This window comes from Andrographis paniculata, unplaced genomic scaffold (assembly GCF_009805555.1).
Source record: "Andrographis paniculata isolate CXL003 unplaced genomic scaffold, ASM980555v1 Contig49END, whole genome shotgun sequence".
In the NCBI taxonomy this organism is placed as follows: Eukaryota; Viridiplantae; Streptophyta; class Magnoliopsida; order Lamiales; family Acanthaceae; genus Andrographis; species Andrographis paniculata.
The window spans coordinates 2,621,464-2,642,490 of record NW_026137583.1 but is presented as its reverse complement, the minus strand read 5'-3'; the positions used below and the strand labels follow the sequence as shown (position 1 = coordinate 2,642,490).

Genomic DNA, 21,027 nt, shown 5'->3' with positions numbered 1-21,027 from the left:
AAAAAAAAAAATTAATGTTAACTTTTTAAGAATAGTAAAAAACTTTCAAAGTGTCTTAAAACAAAACAAATAGACATTATTCAACTTTCTTGGTAAAAATATATTATTTTATCCCACAAAATATTATATTAAAAATATTACTATTTAAATAGAAGCCCAAATAACAAATTAAATTTCAAATCAAAATTAAACCAAATTAACAAACCTCAATTCACTCTATATACATCTACAGACAATCCAGCCAAGTGGCCACTTAATTGGGTTTGATGTTTGTGTCATCATCATCATCATCATCGTCGTCATATATTTATAATACAACCAAATATGTTAACAGTGAAGAGGACCAAGCCACTGTCCCTCTAAAAGAGAAGCACTCACCATTCATTCAAGCACAAAATACAAAATATAACTTCAAGCATTAATTAAGGTGTATATATATTACAAGAACTCACCTTACTTATACACAACTCCCTTCCACCTTGAAGATCTTCTAATCTGAATGAATGAGTTTGATCCCTGGAGCTTCCTTCAGACTCCATCAAGCCGCAGATATAGAAAACCAACTGCAGTACAGTTTCAAGAGCTATCTACAAGAGTCGCGGCAACGTTGTATGTATGTGTGTAAGAGTTTTTACACGTGGACAAATTGCTATAAAACATATATTTTGTGTCGTACGATTATGTCTAACCTTCACTCCTTTTCTTCGTCAATCAGAAATTAAGTTGACCAATATCAAGTATTCATTGGCCAGAATCTCTCAGGAAGATATCTATCTTATTGATCCTTCACTGATTGATGCAACCTTGCATACACCTGCTGCTGTTGTTAATGGCGAATCGCGGTACCGTGCCACCAAATCTTTATCTGTATGGAGATCCACTTGGACAGTTTCCCAAACCTTCCTCTTAGGATTTAGGAGATCATCTGGCAAACCTTCATACCCTGGGAATGTAACTCTCTCACCAACAAGGGCGCCTTGGGGAGGTTCGACCAACTCAACCTAGCAAAGAGAGTATCCGTTGAAGTAATTAATTTTTTTTTGAGTCCCCCTCAATCATCTTGTGGACTGCAGAGCAATGGTTTCACTAATTCTATAATTAAAAGTATTCAAATAATTGGCACAGCTTAAAGCACCTTCAACTTCAAGTATTGTGGAAATGTTAATATATAAAAAGATATGCAGCAAAACATTTACCTTTGTCTGATCGTAATTAGAAGCTGCAAGAACCATTGCTTGAGACTTTATACCCCTCATTGTTGCTGGTTTCAGGTTACAAAGAACACATACCTTGCGATTCTGATACAGGGAACAATATTGTGGAGGAGTTAAGACGGAAAGTCACAAGAAGGCAATTTGTAATGCAAACTCCTGAATACATGAATTAAGTAGTGCCAAAAGGGAAGGGGATTGACCTGCATCTCTTCTATGGGTATATATTTGACTAGGCCACTCACAACAGTGCGAGGCAATGGTTCACCAACCTCTATCTCCTCCACATATAAAGAATCGGCGTCAGGATGTTTTTCGGCCTTCGTTATGAGACCAACTCGAATGTTTAGTCTACTAATGGAAATTTCGGTATTAGAAGGAGCTGAAGCTTTGGGTTTTGTATCAGAAGACTTTCTTGGTCGATCCTTATTCGCAGTGTTCCCATCTGCAGAAGATACAATATAGGGTCAAAATGAACAACAAAGTTCTCATTAATTGTAACGTGTGATTTTCCCCATTTTCAAAAATCAATACGAAAAATGATTTATGAGACCTGAATCTGATGGTTCATGTGCTTCATAGAATATCAAGAAATATAGAAACACAATAGAAAGAAGATAAATAGATAAGAACAATCAACCAATATCACCTGTTTGCCCAAAGAACAATCAAACGGAATTAATAGTTTGCCCAAAAGCCTCTAAGCTACTATATTTCCAAGATAAAGTATGACTTACAACTCTAGCTACTCTTGATTAAATACTAGTACTAAACCCTACTTACTATAAGTCTATAATTAAAATAAACTCATTCTGTAAGTAAGGGACAAGCCCAATCAAAGATATAGCTTAAGATGTTACAAAAGGTCACTCAAACTAACACATGTCAAAAATAAACTAATAAAGCACACTAATGAAAGTCAAAACCCGCAAATGGAAGGCATAAACCCATCCCCGTCGTTGATATACAAACAATGGCCGAGATTCCTCTTCCTCTTTAATCTTAACCTCATGCTCTACTTGATTCTGCTCTCTATCAAACCAGTAGACTTTGGGTAGCTTACCATGTTATGAAATACAACCCCAATGTCACACAATAATATTAGGTCTGTAAATTCATTGATATTCAATTTGTCTTCCATACAAAAGAGAGATGTGCCTTTGCCAATTGGTGTAACATATGACACAGAAATACAACAGATTTCGCTTTGCCTTTTTCTGTTAATGAAACAGGAGTATATATATTTTCCCGAGTTAATTATTTTTAAACTAAACACAACATAAAAGATGTCAATATTCCTAACCAGAGGTTTTCTAAGTAGATTGTGCAGGCAAATTTAATTTTCACATTTAGTATAATTATATCCACATTAATTTTGCTTAAGTTTTAGGCCAATCCGATGCTTGTAATTACACCTCTATAAATAAAGACTATAGAGTGGTAATTAATTCCACTGAATATATATATACAAATTTCTAATTTTCAAAGAAGAACTTAGCATAGAATGATAAGACAATAAGGATATATTTTTGGATTAATGATCTCAGACACATTATTCTTCGGGTGAATATATTTCCCACTAGAGGTCTCAACCACAGGATACACAATAAGATGCTAAGAACATATATGTTAGCATATAAACGTAAAATAGTCGATAGACCAAAATATATACAATTAGTAATAGTTTGTTAGAGATACATACCCACTACCTGCTGAATCAAGCTAAAAGGAAGGTAAATAATCGTAAATAATAATAATAATAATAATAATAATGAGACTTGAGGGCCTTGAAAAACTGAGTTGCTTGTTTTTTTTTCCCACGTCATTGTGCCCAGTGGCGATTGAACCCCAACACCCTAGGATGTGAAAGGAGTAGCTCAACCACTTAAGCTACAATCCCTTCACAAAAATGGGTGAATCGTAAATGTTTTAAATAGTATTTTGATGTAATATTTTGTGAAAAGAAAGTGTATTTTCATTGGAAATCATGTAAGATGATTAGTAAAATATGGCTTTGAAATCAAAACTAGAAGTTTGAGAACATACATAAACAGGGGAATACCTGATACTTTGGTTTTCTTGAGTTGTTCAGCTAAATGTTTTGATTGAGATTCAGCTTCGGCCTTCACAAGTCTATCTGCTTGACTTCCAGCATATTTCACTCTATAGAACTCCACTTCCTCGTCTTTCTACATATTATACAGTACAAAATTACAAATATACAAGCAGTTGAGCATTTTATCCCATAATAGCAATTAACAAACGTTAAATGTAAGCGCAATAATAAGAAAAAATAATGATTAATACCATTTCTCTGAACAAAGGTGCAGGTATTCCAATTTTATGACTAGGAGGTAGAATCTCCCAAGGTCTTTTAGCCCTTTCAACATCACCTTTCTCATTGGAAAGAGAAATTTGTCCGTCAAGTGGCAAATTGAGCTGCTTAAGTACCTACATATCATTGTGAAAGCATTGCATCAGATGTGGACAATCTTTTAGCAAACATAATCCTAATAAAAGAATTACCTCAAGGGAGAAAGATGGCATAAAAGGTTCTAAGAGGCATGCAAGAAGATAAACTAATCCAGCAGAAGTCCTCATGACCACTGAACAAGTTGGCTGATCCTCTTTGTAAAGCTTCCAAAATTGGCTTTCCTACATTGAGAGTATGTAGATATCATCTCATGTTGAGAATTGAAGTATGATACTCCCTCCGTCCACCATATTTATGTATGTTTCCTTTTTTTGTTTGTCCACAAAAAATATGCACTTTCTAATTATAGCAAATAACTCTTACACACTTCTTAATTTATACCCTTCAACATTACATGTATACAAAAATGCCACAACTACTTACACACTCAATATATCAAAAATCTTCTCTCACTACATCAATTCATTCATATACTTCCTAAAATACCCATATTTATGTCACAATCAATCAATATAAAATTATATAAATTAAAATTCGTGTTCCACTCAAATGAGCATATATTTGGTAGACGGAGAGAGTACTAAATAAAATTATTGAGTAAAGTTCAAAAATAATTTGGAATAAGGTATAAAGAGAAATTAAAAATGTTTAGTGGTAGCAGCCATACTTGCAAATATGCATTTCCTTCACCAGATACAGACATAGCAAGCTTCAAACCTAGCTTTAGCTTCACCTACACCAGTTGTCAATGCAAATGTTATTTGTTGTAACACAAGAGAAATTTCAAGAATAAATTGTGTTTCTAAAAAGAATGATCATTATTCCTAGTAGCACCTTTTCCATTGCTTCTATATACTGCTCCACATAATTGCCAACTTTCTCTCCAAAAGCTTTTGTTAATAGATGAGATTCTGCACCCTGAACATCAGGAATCACTGAACCATATCCTGAACCTGGATTATATTAAACAAAAGTTAATAGGGGTTCTCTTAAAAGAAAAGTTCATTGAGAATGACCATCTTCAAAAACTGAAAGGTAACCATATTCAAGAACATAAACAAGAGGCTGAAAGTTACAAAAACTGCATATCATGATGTCAAAGATAGGACATACTTTTGGAAAACAATTATGTTAGATATATTATGTATAGGGGTAATTTTGTACTTACAGTAGTAGAAGGGTCTTTTAGGTATTTTGGATAGTTGTATATTATGGGTGTGTTTATTTGGGGGTTTGAATTTTGAGTTGAGATTTGAATAGTAAAAAATTTGAATTGTAATAGTTGTATGATGTGATATAAATAAATATTGATGTGATGTTTTGAATGTAAAATTAATTTTTAATATAATATAAAAAATAAAAAATAGGTATTTGATTTGATGTTTTTGGAGAAATCTTTTTGATAAATAGTAGAACTTTTAGAAAAGTTGACAAATGAACACACCTTATATAGGTTTTTGTTGTAACATTTAGTTTTTCACGTGAATGTATTAGCGAACTTCTACATAGTATCAGAGCCATCGTTTGCTATCGGTTTGGCTTTCTGGTGAGGGGTTGTCTCTTCTGTTCGGTGCTCTTCCTCCTAAGTTAGGTTGTTGTTGGGTCGTAATTTAGGAATTAAGTTTTTATGTGACTCAGGATTTATAGAGCTCTTTTCAATTCAAATATTACCCCCAAATATGTCTGTTTCTACTTTATTTACAAGTGTTCTTTCCCCAACCCCGGCTATTGCTACCAAACGACTAGTCAGGGGCTCTACTTATGGCTTTGGTCTAAAGTTTTCTAAATGTGGTGTATGGATCAAGGTTCGCAAATCACCTTGTTATTCCATCTGATCAAGTTGTTGACACAGAGAAAGTTGCATGGCTTAAGGTTGATGCCTTGTGCAGTTTGCTTTGGCGATCTATAGATCCAAGCTCCAACTTTTGAAAATGTTACAAACTGCTATGACCTCTGGACACATGCGAAGACTTCATATAACAATGATATTCAACACTTATACGGTATAGTGTCCAATTAGTCAATCTTCGTCAACATGGATTGCAAATTCCAGAGTATCTTGGTAAACTTTCATCCATAAAAGCTGAACTCATTTCGGTTTTGCCTCCTAGGAAAATAGCTACAAAGGAGCTTGCTCAGTGCAATACATTATTTATGGTGTTAGCATTGGTTGGTTTTGGTCCAGATTTGAGTCCGGTTTGTGATCAGCTTTTTTCCAGTTCGACAATTCCGAATCTTGATGATGTTTATTCTCGCTTATAACATGTCTCCTCTGTGGCCCATCCAATTATTGATTCCGGAGAAGTCTGCTCTACTAGCTTCACCTTCTTCACCTATGCTAGGTGATCCTAGTTCTCGTGGGGGCTCTCGAAACCAGACTACCTCTCTTCCATGCTCCACTTATTGCAACAAGTGGGACCATACCCGTGATAAATATTTTAAATTGCATGACGACCACCTCGAACTATTGTTGCGCAGGCTGAAACTCCTAATTCATCGTGCAATTTTATCACTTCGATTTGTTCAGACTATGAAGAGTATCTTGTATACCAAGCTTCAAATCAAGTCATCTTCTTCACCCTTTGCCTCTATCGCTCACATTGGTATATCTCTTATAGATCATGGGTCATTGATTCTGATGCCTCTCATCACCTATTTGGCGATCCAAAATTGTTTTTTGAATTTCATAAGTCTACCTCGTTATCTGATGTTACTTTAGTTGATGGGTCAAGAGTTTTTGTTAATGTTGTCGGTGATGTTCAACCATTGCCATGTGTTCGCTTATCCTCCGTTCTTTTTGTTCTTTTTTGTCCGATTAAACTTGTTTTTGTTTGTCAATTAACCAAAACTTTGAACTGCTCAATAACATTTGATTCTGATTCTTTTTCTACTCAAGACCACAAAATGGGGAGGACAAGTGGCAAAGGACTTGAGTTTTATGGGTTGTATCACCTTGACCATTCTCCACCACCTTCAATCCCAATTGCATGTTCCACCGCTAGTTCTCCTCAACTACTATACCAATAGTTGGGTCATCCGAGTCTCTCTAGGTTGCGTCAGCTTGTTCCAAGCCTTTCTAGTTTATCTTCATTGTCTTATAAGTCTTGTCAGCTGGGAAAACAAACCCGTGATTTTGTTTTCCCGGAAGGCTAAGAATCAGGTTAATATGCCTTTTGTTTTAGTTCACTCTAATATATGGAGTCCAAGGTCCGTGTCGAACTCCTTTTGCATTTAGTTTTCACTACTTTGTTACTTTTATTAATGATTTCTCAAGATGTACTTGGCTTTATCTAATGAAAGCTCATTCCAAACTATTTTTTGTCTTTGAAACATTTTATGTTAAAATTCAAAATCAGTATGGTGTGTCTCTTCAAATACTTTCGACTAATAATGCCACTGAACATTTATCTACTCCTATGACTCAATTTATGTCATCTTATGGTATTTTACATCAGTCCTCTTGTGTTTATACTCCTTAGCAAAATGAGCTTGTTAGAACGAAAAAATCGCCAACTAATTGACACTGATTGTACTCTGCTTGTGCATCATCATGTTCATTTTTTATTTTGGGTTGACGTTGTTCTTATTGCCTGCTATCTTAGAAACCGCATGCCGGCTTTGGTCCTCCATAATAAAACTCCTCATGAGATATAGTTCTCTCGAGATCCTTTATATCATTTACCCATTCATGTTTTTGAAGGATATGCTTTGTTCATGATCACTCCTTAGGTCGGATAAGTTAATTCCACGTGCGCTGAAGTGTGTTCCTTTGCTATTCTAAGGTTAAAAAAGGTTATAAATGTTTTTCTCCTGATAGGCGTACGTATGATTTTTCAGCCGATGTTACTTTTTTTAGTCCACACCCTATTTTTATATGTCATCTTCGATCCTGTCTGTCAACCACGTGATACCTATTTCTTTCTTTTTTTCCTTTTCTTTTGTGTCCACCTCTTCATGTTTATAGTCGTTCTCCTCGCTCGATAGTGTCTTTCTTCCGACGGTTCTACCAATTATGTTAAATATGAACCAAATCTAGTAACATACCTAGATAATAATAACTTAATCAAATTAGTATGATTATATGATCACTAACAATTCAAAATAATATTAATTAATATATCTATCTATAATATAAATTCACATCCTGCCTCAAACTCAAGTTGGTGATGTAGAGCCAAGATGATTGTATGTGGACGGACTTCATAGTTGGATATCAACATTCAAATCAATTCTCTGTCGTGACGTTAAACCTTAAGAAATGAGAATTTTGGTCAAATTAAGGTTTCTAGTGGCATCAATCCTCTGTCGCAATGACAGAAACCTTAATAAGTTAAAGTTTTGGCCAAATTAGGATTTTTAATGGCCATAATCCACTATCGCGGTGACGGTAGTAACGATCCTCTATCATTGCAGCGACATCAAAGTAAGGTTTCTAATTACGCCGATCTTCTATTGCAGCGGCACTGGCGATTTTCTATTGTTGCAGCAGTGCTAAACCCTAATAGGCAGAAACTCCAAACAGATACCAAACCAAAACCTTTAATTTACAAAACTAAAAACTTAACAGATAGGTTGAATATATCTCGGTATATTTTCACCCGCAAGATTCTAGCAATTGAACACCAAATGCATTTGCACATGCATCCAAAGTCCGCGCACGAAATTGTTGACTGACAACATTGACCGATACTGGTAACTCATATGCACCGTTTTTTATAATGATATTTGGTGGGCAAGTGTTTTCTAAATAAGAATACGATGATGATGGAAGTGGATCTCATATTTGAAAGAAAGTCCTGTGGGTAAATTACATTATATACCCGGAGAAAACGTGAACTAGTAGACTATGTTTATTAAAGGAAAAATGTAGTCTCTGATACCATGTAAAAATTCTAAGAAAAATTTTTGCTGATGAAATTAAGGTCTATTTATAAACCTTATATAAAAGGATAAAGCTAAAAAATAACAACCAAATCCAGTAACATCTCTAGATAATAACTTAATCTAATAAATATGATTATATGATAACTATAATAACAATTATAATATTTATCTAAAATATATTTCAACACCTTACATTCAAAGGGTTAGGGATGTCGCCACTTATATTTTTCGACATAGGAGACTTATGAGTGCCACGAGTGAAATGACCGATGGCAGAGATCTTGCAAGGCCAGCGGTTACTTGATTTGCTAGCGCATTTCTCACTTTGCAGACTGTTGAAATATATTTATATAGATATTATTTAGATTTGTTAGTTATTATATAATTATATCTATTATATTAGATTTTACTAATTCACGTTTTCTCCGAGTATATCCCCTAATACACCCTGAGGACTTTTTTTCAAATTTGAGATCCACTACCATTGCTATTGTATTCCTAATTTTGGAAACACTTTGCCACCAAATATCATCATCACCATAAACAAATGCATATGAGTTACTAGCAGTCAAAGTTTGGTCAATGTCACCGGTCAATTCTAGTCAACATGGTCAACAATTTCATGGTCAACAATTTCATTACCGCCGAATTTGGATGCATGTGCAAGTGCGTTCGGTATCCAATTGCTAGAATTTTCTAGCGACAACATACTAAGATATTTTCAGTCTATTTGTCAAGCTTTCAGTTTAATTAGGGCTTTTGGTTTGGCATTTAATTACCTGTTCGGAGTTTCTGCCTATTGGAATTCAATTTCTCAGGTTTAGCGCCGCTGCAACAATAGAGAATCTCCGGTTCCACCGCGACAAAGGATTGCCGTTAAGGGTGGAAATAGACCAGGCTAGGCCAGGCTTTCGCTAAATAGGTTTGGTCTGTTTTAAAAATACACAGCGTGAGCTGGCCTATAAGCCTGAAAAAAATATTATTATATTTTTATATATCATTATTAGATATAAAACTATTCTTAATTAATAATAATGAGAAAATATTTATATATTATAAGACCGGCCTTTTTGATAAAAAACTTTTTTGTAAGTCAGGCCTACTTTATTTAAATAAAAAGGCTTTTAAAAAAATCTAGACTTAATCTTTTCAGTAAATAGATCAGGCAAACCAAGCCGTAGGCTCCTGACAGGCAGCTTGGCCTATTTCCACCTGTAATCGCAATCATTAGAATCCCACTTTGATGCCGCTGCAACAATAGAGGATTGTTGCCTCCGCTACTGCGACAGAGGATTGTAGTCATTAAAAATTCTAATTTGGCAAAAAATTTAATTTATTAACGTTTCCGCCGTTGCCAAGAGTATCGTCGGTGTGTGCCCGCGACAGAGGATTGATGCCACAAGAAACCTTAATTTGGCTTTGGGTTTAACGTTTCCACCACGATAGAGAATCAATTTGAATGTTGATGTCCAGATATGAAGTCCGTCTATATTCAACCACCACTTATTTCTTTTGCCAAACTCGAGTTGATTTCTACATGACCAACTTGAGTTTAAGGTGGGGTGTTGAAATATATTTTTGATATATATTATTAAGATTTGTTAGTTATCATATAATCATATCTACTAGATTAGATTTTATTACCTAGATATGATATTAGATTTGGATGTTATTATTTAACTTTATCTTATATAAGGTCTCTATAAATAGACCTTAATTTCATTATTAATATATCTCATATGTTTCTCTTAGAATTTCTACACAGACTTTGAACGATCACAAGAATGAATTGAGGCTTGTGAGTGATGACTGGAGTGATAATAAATTGTCGAAAATGTCAAAAGGCAAAAAAATGACGGAAACCATTCTTTCATCAAAAGTTTGGGATCATGTAGAAGATTGTTTACACGCAACACTTCTTCTTCTGTTGATTTTTTTGCAGATAGTTGATGGTGTTGAAAAATCGGCTATGCCCGAGCTTTATTCACCTATGAATGCAAGAAGAAGAAAATAACTTAATCTTTTACGAGAAACAACAAAACTAGGTTGGTGGCCAAGTTAGATGGAAATAATTGAGGATCGATGGACCAATCAAATGGAGGTGAAGTTATATGGGCTGCACTATTCCTAAATCCTTAAATCTTTTGAATTAAAGAGAAAGTCTTGTATTTTCCCCTAAGCAACGTCAATTGTTTAATGGTGTTCTAGTAAAGATGGTTAAAGATGAAACGTTGGTGGATAAAATTAGTGGTCAAACAGATGATAACGATAAAATGTGAGGAAGCTTTGCCTTATAAGATATTTGAACATACATAATTTTTTCATTTTTTTTATATGAAAGTTAATTGTAAATATTAAATATATTATGTTTTTCTATATTTTAATTTATGGGTGGGATGCATATAGTGATGATAATGAAGTGCTTCAATCACTTGCAGTACGGATTGTTACTCTTTGCTGCTCTTTTACGGTTGTAAACACAATTTGAGCACATTTGAATTTATAAGTTAATTTGTTCAAAATCTACTTATATTATTAATAAGTTAATTGTGGAAAAGCTGCACAAAACCCACATGTGGTTTCACAAAATTGTGTCAAATCCCTTATACTTTCAAAATTACGTCAGACTCCTTCATGGTTCACAAACTCTGCATTTAACCCCATTGACTGTCCTTATTTAACAGTGTTTGACATGTATGCGCCCAAATTGCGAATGAGTTTCAAAATCTCTATTTCTAAACTCTTAAAATTACAAATATATTCATTTTCTTATATTTAGAACCAGAGGAAGCAACTATTTATGTATATATATACTGTTCCTTGAGGCTTAATATAAATGGAGATTTAAAAATGGAAATTTTGAAACTCATTCGTAGTTTGGGCTCGTGTAGATCAAATATCATTAAATAAGATCGTCCAAGGAGGTTAGACGCGAAGTTTGTGAAACCATGAAGGAGTTGGACGCATTTTTTAAAGTATAGGGATATGGCACAATTTCGTAAAACCACATGTGGATTTTGTACAATTATGCCTTCAAATTTTGATATAATTTATTATTATATTAACACTAAGAAAAGAAATAGACTATAGCACCAAAGGCTAAACGATTTGGCATGTGTTCAATATAATCAGAAGATTGCACATTGCTTTACAAAACGGCCGGAAGAGGAAAGCAATTTTAATCCCTTAATTCTTGAAGAATTTCAATGGGACAACGAATGGATTGATGATTCTTGAGACTTGATTCATGAAGACGGAGATCTTTTGTGGCATCATGTAAATGAAACCATATGTGTTCCAAGTGAATCCTCAGGTCTTGCCCATTGTGTATGGTCGTCGTTGTGGCCCTTCTAACAAATGTTTAGTAGATGAGAATGAATATGATGATATGCACGCTGAAGATTGACGTGAAATTTGAGAAACTAATGGTTTTTTTTTTACATTAATGGGGTGTTAGGTACATAAAATGAAATTAGAGAGAAATGAGAGTAGAGAATCGAATTGTTAACAAAAGAATTGAGTATGGAATCGAATTGTTAACAAAAGAATTGAGTAGAGAATGGACTTACATAGAAAAACAATTGAGTAAGAATGAGAATTAATTCTCTTATTTGGTAAAATAGAGAATTCAATTGAAAAATGTAAAAAAAATGCCGTCATCTGAATGGATCGAACAAGAATAAATGATTAATCGGAGAAAATAGAGTTTTAACGAGTGAGAATTTATGAAGAAATATTTTTGGTGACAATTATAAATTATATCTGATGTTTTGTAAGATCATATTTTTTAGTACAATTTTTTCAAAAATCGTAAAAGATTAAATACTTAAATACTAAATTAAATGTGATTTTTGTAAAATTGAAATAATATAATTTTTAAAAATTATAAAAATTAAATAGTACAAAAAGATAAAAAAATATATATGAAAACATTCCATTTTCTCCATTTCTTTGAATACGGGAGAGAAATGAAAACAAAACAAAAAATTTTTATTTCTATGCTGTCAATTCTCTATACCAAACACACCCTAATTATTTTGATGGTGTTTTGAAACTTTGATATTTTGGCATATTGGTATTTTAATATTTTGATGGTTATGTTTAATATTTTGGTATTTTAATATTTTATTTGAAATTTAATTAAATTTAGTGATTTGATATTATAATTTTATATTGTAATTAAATATTAGGAATTTATAATCGGCAGGTCGTCGTATCACCATATTGTTGCCATGTCGGTCACCGTTTCGCCTAGGTGGCAGTCCGATGGCACCGTGCCTAAAACCTCGCTGTAACAACCTTGTTGTCGACTGTCCCGGCTTTTAAGGCTTGCCATCGTCTTTTTCTCCTGCGGCTCTTATCCTGCTGGATCCTGCACCGTTAGGCCAAGGTACTCCTCCCGTAATCTTCATCCAATTTACAATTTTCTAAGTTTTCATCGTTTGTCTTCTACATACTATATATTTGTATCGAGATTATCCTATCTCACTTCCTAAATCCCTTCGTGAAGCTCTTTCTCATCAATGGTAGATAAAATGGCTTCTTTGGATTCTAATGGTACTTGGGACTTTACCTTTGCCTTTGGGTAAGTCCTCTGTGTAAGGATGAGAAAAAATATCGAAATATCGCACATACCGTACCGAAAAAATACCAAAATTACCGAAATTTACGGTATACCAAAATTTTGGTACGGTAACGGTTTGTAAATTGAAATTTTTAGTATATACTGAAAATACCGTATATCATTTTGATATTTTGGTATTTGTTATATCAGTATATACCGAATTATCAGTACGGTACGGTATGTATATCTAACATACCGAATTTTTGATATAACGATTTTTCGATATATCAAATTTTTGGTATGATATCGTTATAAAAAATACCATATCAAAAATTTTGGTACGATATACAGTATACGGTATGATTTTCAGTATACTATACCGATGTACCCCTAGCCCTAGGTCTTGTTGTTGGGTCTATGCAATTAATGTTGGTCCGTATGGTCAAGTTGCTCGTCGCAAGGCCCGTTTAGTAGCTAAAAGATTCACAGGTCTTTGGTGAGGATTATACTGAAACCTTCTCGCCTATTACCGATATGTCTTTGATCTGTCTCTTTATTGCTTTGGATGCTATGCACTCATGGCCTCTTTATTTGCTTGATAGTAAGAATGTCTTCTTTCATGGCAAACTTCAAGAGGAAATATGGAGCAATAATGTCTTCTTTCATGGCAAACTTCAAGAGGAAATATGGAGCAATCAGCTAGATTTATTTCTTAGGGAAATCTGATTTTGTTTGCAAACTACGCCGTTTGTTATATGAATTGAAACAATCTCCACGTGCTTAGTTCAATTGATTCAGTAGTGTTATACAAGACTTTGGCTTTTATAAGCACACATCAAGTGGTAAGTGGTTAGACCTTCTTGTGTATATTGATGATATTGTTCTCACCAGAGATGATCAAAGAGGTCACTCAGTTAAAGTAACACTTATTTAAGCATTTTCAAACTAAAAGATATGGGACCATTAAAGCACTTTCTTAGTATTAAGATTGCTCAATCACGTGATGGTTTTGTTTTTTCACAACGGAAGTATGCATTGGATATTCTTGAAGAAACTGGTTTGTCTTACTACTGCATGTCAATAGACTCTCCCATGGATCCAAATTTGAAGCTTCTTCCACTACAAGGGGTGCCATTAGCAGAACGATATCGTAGAATGGTTGGTAAGCTTAACAATCTCACACTTGCTCAACCTAATATTTTTTTTGCTATGAGTGTCGTGAGTTAAGTTCTTCTGTCTTCATGCATGCTGCCATTCGAATCTTGAAGTACATCAAAAGATCCCCTGGTAAAGGAGTATTTTACACTAATTAAGGTCACACCGAAGTATTTCTTAGGTAGATAAACCTGCTGTAAAATGAAAATGGCGAGGAGATTGCATAAACCTGGTAACTTTTGTGGAGAGCATACGAGATATCGGGCCTAATAATTGTTAGGTAGATAAGACTACCAACAAGTTGTCCTTATAAGAATGGATCATGCAAAAGCTCTCCATCATCTTTCCGGAATTTCACATTCACCTTCATTGGCGTATCAATAGCAGTAGCACCTTTAATTCAGCTAGCATAATGAGATCTTTGATGTATTTATGTTGATTCAGAAACAAACCATGATCTTGATGAACTTCCAGCTCTAAAAAACTATGTAAGACAACATGATCCTTCACTTAAATTTCCCATGCAGCATATGTTGAAGCTTAGTGATCAACTTATCATCACTGGTAATATCGTCAACATTGACTAAGTTGTGAAAGAATAATGATGAATCATATGCACTATGCGAGAATGAACATTGGAGAAGAGTGTGGAGAAACTTTTCAAACTAAGCTCTTGGCGTCTACTTCAATCCATACAAAGAATGTCTTAACCTACAAACCTCATGAGATGATGCTATAGTAAGAATTGTTCTAATTGTAGTCATTTTAGCAAGGGGGCAAATGTTTCTTCGTAGTCAATACTACCAATGGGACGAACATCAAGTGGACACGAAACAATGTCCCAAGTATGATTTTCTGCAAGTGCATGAAGTTCCACATCCATGGCTTGTTTCCAACACTCATGTTCCATAGTTTGTTTATAAGAAATGGGAATAGAAATAGAAGACAAACTCTTACATATGATGCCAAGACTTTGAAGGAAAAGTTGAAATTCATTTGGCATATATTGCCTACCAAATAGGGGACGGTGGGACTCGAACTCGAAATCTACGATTCTGATACTATGTTAGATGATGTAAATGACCGTCTAACCTAAAAGTTTAAGTTGTTAGGGATGGACATCATTTATTTATTTATCTACAAATGAGAGTCAACCAACAAGTTTAATTAGAGGCTGAAAATCAGCTTGTAATAGCTATATATTGTGTAACTATTAGGTGGTGAATAAATTCTTTCCCAATCGTTCATAAATCACCCTCAAAGTTTGTCATGGTATCAGAGCCAACTCTGATCTAGATACTTGTTAACCTTTTCTTGTTTTTTATTCTCTTGTCCAATTCTGTGAAATCATGTCTTCAAAAAAGTACGATAGTCCTATTGAAAGTACACAAAACCCAAATCAAAATAAACCCTACCTAATAATTACCCACTCAACCCGCCCACCTTAATCTAATTTTGAAGTATCATGTACGGTGATCATAATCAAATGGCTTTGATACTATGCGAATATGATTATTAGTATTCCACAAGGTGATCTTTCATCGTATATAGGAGAAATAATCCTATCCTAATGTAACTCCATCTCCTACCCTAATCTAACTTTATAGACTTCCAAAGAAAAAACTCCACCTATGCCGATGTTTATCTATGTAGTCAACACATACAACGCACCATGAAAAGGGTTAACCTTTAAGTACTAGCAGAGGGCGACAAGGACTTATCTCAGGCTCTGGTCATTTACCATACATACTATATGAACAGTATCTAGACATGGGATCCTACCTGGAAGGATAACATATATGCCTTCATGACATAGATAATCCCCATAAAATTAATCACCTGGCTCTTTGGCAATGAAACTCAAAACTCGGTTGATGAAATTTCCCAGATTGCTCAGAAGCTCGCTATTCAATTTTGCTTGCAAATCAGACCAAGTGAACAGGGTATCTGATGCCTAAAATGCCAGCACAACAATTATCAATATTTAAGTAAGCAACCAATCCCTTTTTACTTCAGATGGAAGGATAATAGGAAGCAGATAATCCTAAAGAGTATAGGCAGAAAAGTCAGAAAAAGCATACTTCTGGCCTATTGGTCAGCAAATAATATCTCCATACTTCCACGGGTATATTTGTGTCTTTTGCATCATTTCCAAATACTCCTATACCCTTGCTCTTTGAAAATTTCCCTACAAAAACAAAATCAATAAAAGACTAGTAAATCAATCCAGAAGTTACAAGAAAATAGGCATCTGACAATGCAGCAGCAACCAAGCATGTGTCGGCTAGCAAATCTAACCTGTTTCATAGTTCAAATATTCTGTAACACTGATGGTTCTCATCAAAGTCCATTTTTCACCTGTCCCAAGAAGAGTGGAGGGGAACATTACCTGAAAAAATCAGCTATTTCTCACCAGTTAAACAAAGAAATTACACCTGATATAAAAGGCGGCGGTTACAGTGCTGAATCTTAAAATTCAGTACCGTGCTGACAACACACTGCATTTATATAATACAAATACAACACATGAACTAACAGCACTAACTAACAGTATATGCTATAGTTTTATACAGCACAATTAATACTTGATTTCAGCACACCAGATACTGTTATACAGCATACTTGTAATTATGAACCAAACAACACAAATACAACACATGAACTGACAACACATGTTATAGTCTTATACAACACAAATACTAATTCATTTCAGTACACCACATACTATTATACAACACATTATAATTATGAAGCAACATCATGTGTCATTATTATACACATGTGTTGTGTATAATAAGACTGTGTGTTGTTTGTATAATGTGCTGATTTTTTCAATTCAACACCCTAACTGTTTCCGATACAAAAATAGTCAATACCATAAATAAAACTGTAATAAAAAAAGGCATACTATTTACTCATGTTACTTACATCTTACCATTTAGCCTCAAGTGGATCAGATTACATGAGACCCTATGGAGTTATTGAACTTCTCTCAGGTTAAAATCTACAATGGTCTTTCACACCAATACTTCTAACACTTAGCTGCATCTGTTCATTCATCCCAAAATAAGGAAAACTGGATTGTGAATCCGTTTAATGTGTTTCCTTGAACTATACTTCCACATCCAGCTTCGAAGTGTTATAAATCCTCATGACATTCTAGATATATATCTATCTATGTGTATATATATATATATATCTACATCTGAAAATTTTTCATTTCATTTATTTATTATTTTATTTTTTTCTGATTACAAGGTAACACTCACACCTGTGGGATTGAACCTCAACATCCTAGGATAGGAGGTGAACTCTTAGACAAATAGGCTATGCTAGGGGTGCCAAGATCTAAGTACATGAGATAACTTTGTTGAAAATATAAATTATCTTTTCGAAGGAAGAAAAGAAAAAAACAAACAAACAAGGGGTTTGTTCACTTGTGTCTTGTTTTGCTTTTACTGTTTGTGTTTTGGGTTTCATTGCTTTTTTGGGTGAAAATGAGAGTTGAATGTAATGATTTCTTAAGGAAAATGAGATGTTGAATAGTAAAATATCGGTAAAAAAACACAAGTGCACAAACCCTAAGATATATAAATAAAAGTAGTGTTAAACCAAAAAATAAAAATAAAATGAGCAAGATTGGAGAACATGTTGGAGGCAAAAGCCAGAGAATTAGACCACAATTTTAAGCCAAAAAAGCCTTTAAAATGTTGGGGTGGGCAGGAAGGGGGGAGGGGGGGAGAGCTAAATTTTTGGAACATGCCTATGCACAAAGGCAAAGACGCACACCAAAAGCGCACCTCAACATTCATAATGCCAACTATTATGATCACTTGAACCCATAGAGGTGCTGCAGTAAACAGACCAATATTATAAGAATGCCAACATCAATTTTAATGACTTACAGTATGGAAAGGAACATTGTCCTTGCCCATAAACTGGTAGAGTTCCACGTTTTCAGGATTCTTCCACCACTTCTCCCAGTCTGTTGTGTGGCATGCAGTTATTGAGACATATCCAATGGGGGCATCAAACCATACATAGAAAACCTAACCATCACATTACCATCAAGAATAATCATTAGAGGACCAAAGCAAGGTTGAAAAGATCACACACTATATGTAGTTGTCTCCAAACAGGAATTCTTAGCCTCATAAATTCAAACCATATTTATCAACTAAATTCACCTTGTCCTTGAATTTCTCATGTGGCACAGGAACTCCCCATTTCAAGTCTCTCGTGATACATCGTGGTTTCAGCCCTTCTCTAAGCCAAGCATGTGTTGATTGGATGGCATTCTGACTCCAACCCCCAGCCACTGACATGGTCTGTATATACTCTTCTAACTTATCCTTCAGTAGAGGAAGCTCAAGAAACAAGTGATTTGTATCACAAATACGTGGAGCACTGCGACAAACCTGTACATCAAGCATACCAATATTTCAAATTCAACTTCTTACAACACATCAGAAAGCAGTTGAAAGTGCTTTCCTCAAACCATTTAAGACTGGAGTACATGTGACTTCAGCATTCATATTATTTGATGGGAAGTGATCAACCCAAAATTCATCGCTAAATTCACTAACTAAAGAGAATTCACAGGAGCAAACCTTGCATTTTGGTTCTATAAGTTCCGTGGGATTCAAAAGCTTCCCACACTTTTCACACTGATCTCCACGAGCAGAATCATGCTTACAACCTGGTGTTGGACAATTACCCTCCACAAGCCGATCAGCCAAGAATCTCTTACAAGAATCACAGTATAACTGCATGTAATTTATTTACAGCGTAAATACTCATTATACACAAATTTTATATTATTTTCAGATTGTTGGATGGAATGTGCAGTTCAATAAAGGTTCCAAGAGGATCAAGACAGCAGGGAAATGATGAACCTTGAAACAAGAAAGAATTTGAGCATCGATAGTGCACCTGCTGCATAGTGTTTTCTGAAAGCCAATTATTCTCCAACAGTTTCTTAAAAATTGCTTGACAAACTTCAGTCTGTTGTGGACTTGAAGTTCGCCCAAACTCATCAAACCTTATACCAAACCACTCGTATACCTCTTTGTGAATAACATGATACCTACAAAACAAATAAAATCAGACCACACGAAATTCTCAAAGTTCTGGATACATTTCACACATCAATCAATTCTCAAACAATGTCACTGAATTTACAGAATATACAATCAACTTTTTACTAGACGCCATTGCTTACAACTTTTTTTTTTTTTTATGACGTGGGACTTACAGCCGCTATCCAAAAGTAGACACTGGGTAAACCCTCGGCCGAACCTAATTTACCCTGCAAACTAGATTCGACAAGGCAAGCACAACTAGACGAACCACGTATGGCAAGTGACTTACCCATGACCTCACAGTCACGAGTCCACCCCATACCACCAGATCATCCCTTACGGGACCCATTGCTTACAACTTTTAAACCTATGACAAGTGACAACTTGTTGATTTGTGCCTGTGACCACAACTTACTTGCTAGATAGATCCCCATTAGTGCCTAGCCAGTTTTCAAAAAAACTTCAATAAACTTCCCTTGTAAGTTTTACCTATACCCTTTAGTTGACTGTTTTCTAGTGCTTCTCAGTTTTCTAATTTTCTTACCGTGCAATATGAAATACACTAAAAATGAAACTCAATTGCGTGTACAGTCAGAGGTATCCGATGTCATTTCTCAAGTGTACAGTCAGAGGTATCCGATGTCATTTCTCAAGAACTAATTCTTCAGAAAAGTTCATCCTTACCCTTTTGTGCCCAAGGAATAAGGTACTCTTGCATATTATCCTTTATCTATAACTATATTCCTCATTCCACATCTATAACCACCCCCCCCCCCCCCAAAAAAAAAAAGCATCATAATAGAAATAAAACGGGAAGCAGGGGAGCCAGGAATTCTTGTTAGAATAAAACTCAAATAAACAAGTGATCAGTAAAGTTTATAGATAAAATTAAAGTTAAAAAGTAAGTACTTGTCACAAATTTCCTTGGTAGAACAGCCCTCCTCCATTGCCTTGGTCTCTGTTGCAGTTCCGTACTCATCCGTACCGCAAATATATATAGCGTTGTACCCTCTGTTCCGGCAGTACCTCGCGAAAACATCAGCGCTCAGCACGCCTAAAACGAAAACAACAAAGGAAGCATTTTAATCCTCCAAAATTCAACACAAGCACAACCAATCAACTCAGCTCCATTTTAGACATGCAATGCAAACAAGAACTCGATCCTTATAATTCAATACACTGCACCACAATATCACAAACTCATAATCAAAAGAAAGGAGTTGATAAATTACATCCAATAATGTTCCCGAGATGAGGGACGTTGTTAACATATGGCAAAGCGCTGGTGATGAGGATGTTCCGCTTCCCAGGAATCGGAAGTTTGGCTGCTGCGCCACCGTTGTCGCCCATCTCCAGGCCTAAAAAATTGCTTCGATGACTGGCTTTTCTGGTGGAGTCTTACGAAAGAAAATAAGGTAAATATAAGTGTGCTTAAAATGGAAGAGCAAGTGGAATCAGCCGTCTTCGCCTACAAGGTTTGGACTTTTTTGCAACTTGTAAGCGAATCCGTACTGTTGTTACTAGCATTTTTCATAAGACTATAGGTATCTCTAGTATTTTTTTTTATCCACATCATTTGTTTTTTTTTTTTTTTTTTTTTGCACGTGGTACTCTCTTCTATTTTATATTCACAACAAAGATACTCATAAATTTTTATTTTCATCTTATAAAATTATATATATTTTTTTTAATTATAAT

General features: G+C 34.8%; 1 protein-coding gene across 3 annotated transcripts; it reads right to left on the bottom strand.

Annotated features, from left to right (window-relative positions):
- Window positions 1–397: 397 nt before the first annotated feature.
- On the bottom strand, window positions 398–20,753 carry LOC127252987 (probable methionine--tRNA ligase). 3 transcript variants are annotated; one of them, XR_007839171.1, is made up of 18 exons: window positions 20,562–20,752; window positions 20,239–20,383; window positions 19,181–19,334; window positions 18,859–19,014; window positions 18,436–18,666; window positions 18,154–18,297; window positions 16,547–16,637; window positions 16,330–16,436; window positions 16,088–16,202; window positions 4,480–4,598; window positions 4,313–4,378; window positions 3,738–3,866; window positions 3,519–3,662; window positions 3,274–3,400; window positions 1,415–1,656; window positions 1,197–1,298; window positions 690–1,001; window positions 398–587 (listed from the first exon to the last, which is right to left on the bottom strand). XR_007839171.1 is itself a non-coding variant. In XM_051277385.1 (17 exons), the coding sequence occupies exons 1-17, from the start codon at window positions 20,677–20,679 to the stop codon at window positions 771–773; spliced, it is 2,421 nt and encodes an 806-aa protein (XP_051133342.1). In that variant the 5' UTR covers window positions 20,680–20,753; the 3' UTR covers window positions 398–770. The 3 variants fall into 3 exon arrangements, 2 of the variants coding, with proteins under 2 accessions (XP_051133342.1, XP_051133343.1); XM_051277385.1 differs by having other exon boundaries at window positions 398–1,001; window positions 20,562–20,753; XM_051277386.1 differs by lacking the exon at window positions 20,562–20,752 and having other exon boundaries at window positions 398–1,001; window positions 19,144–19,334; window positions 20,239–20,382.
- Between the last annotated feature and the right edge of the window lie 274 nt (window positions 20,754–21,027).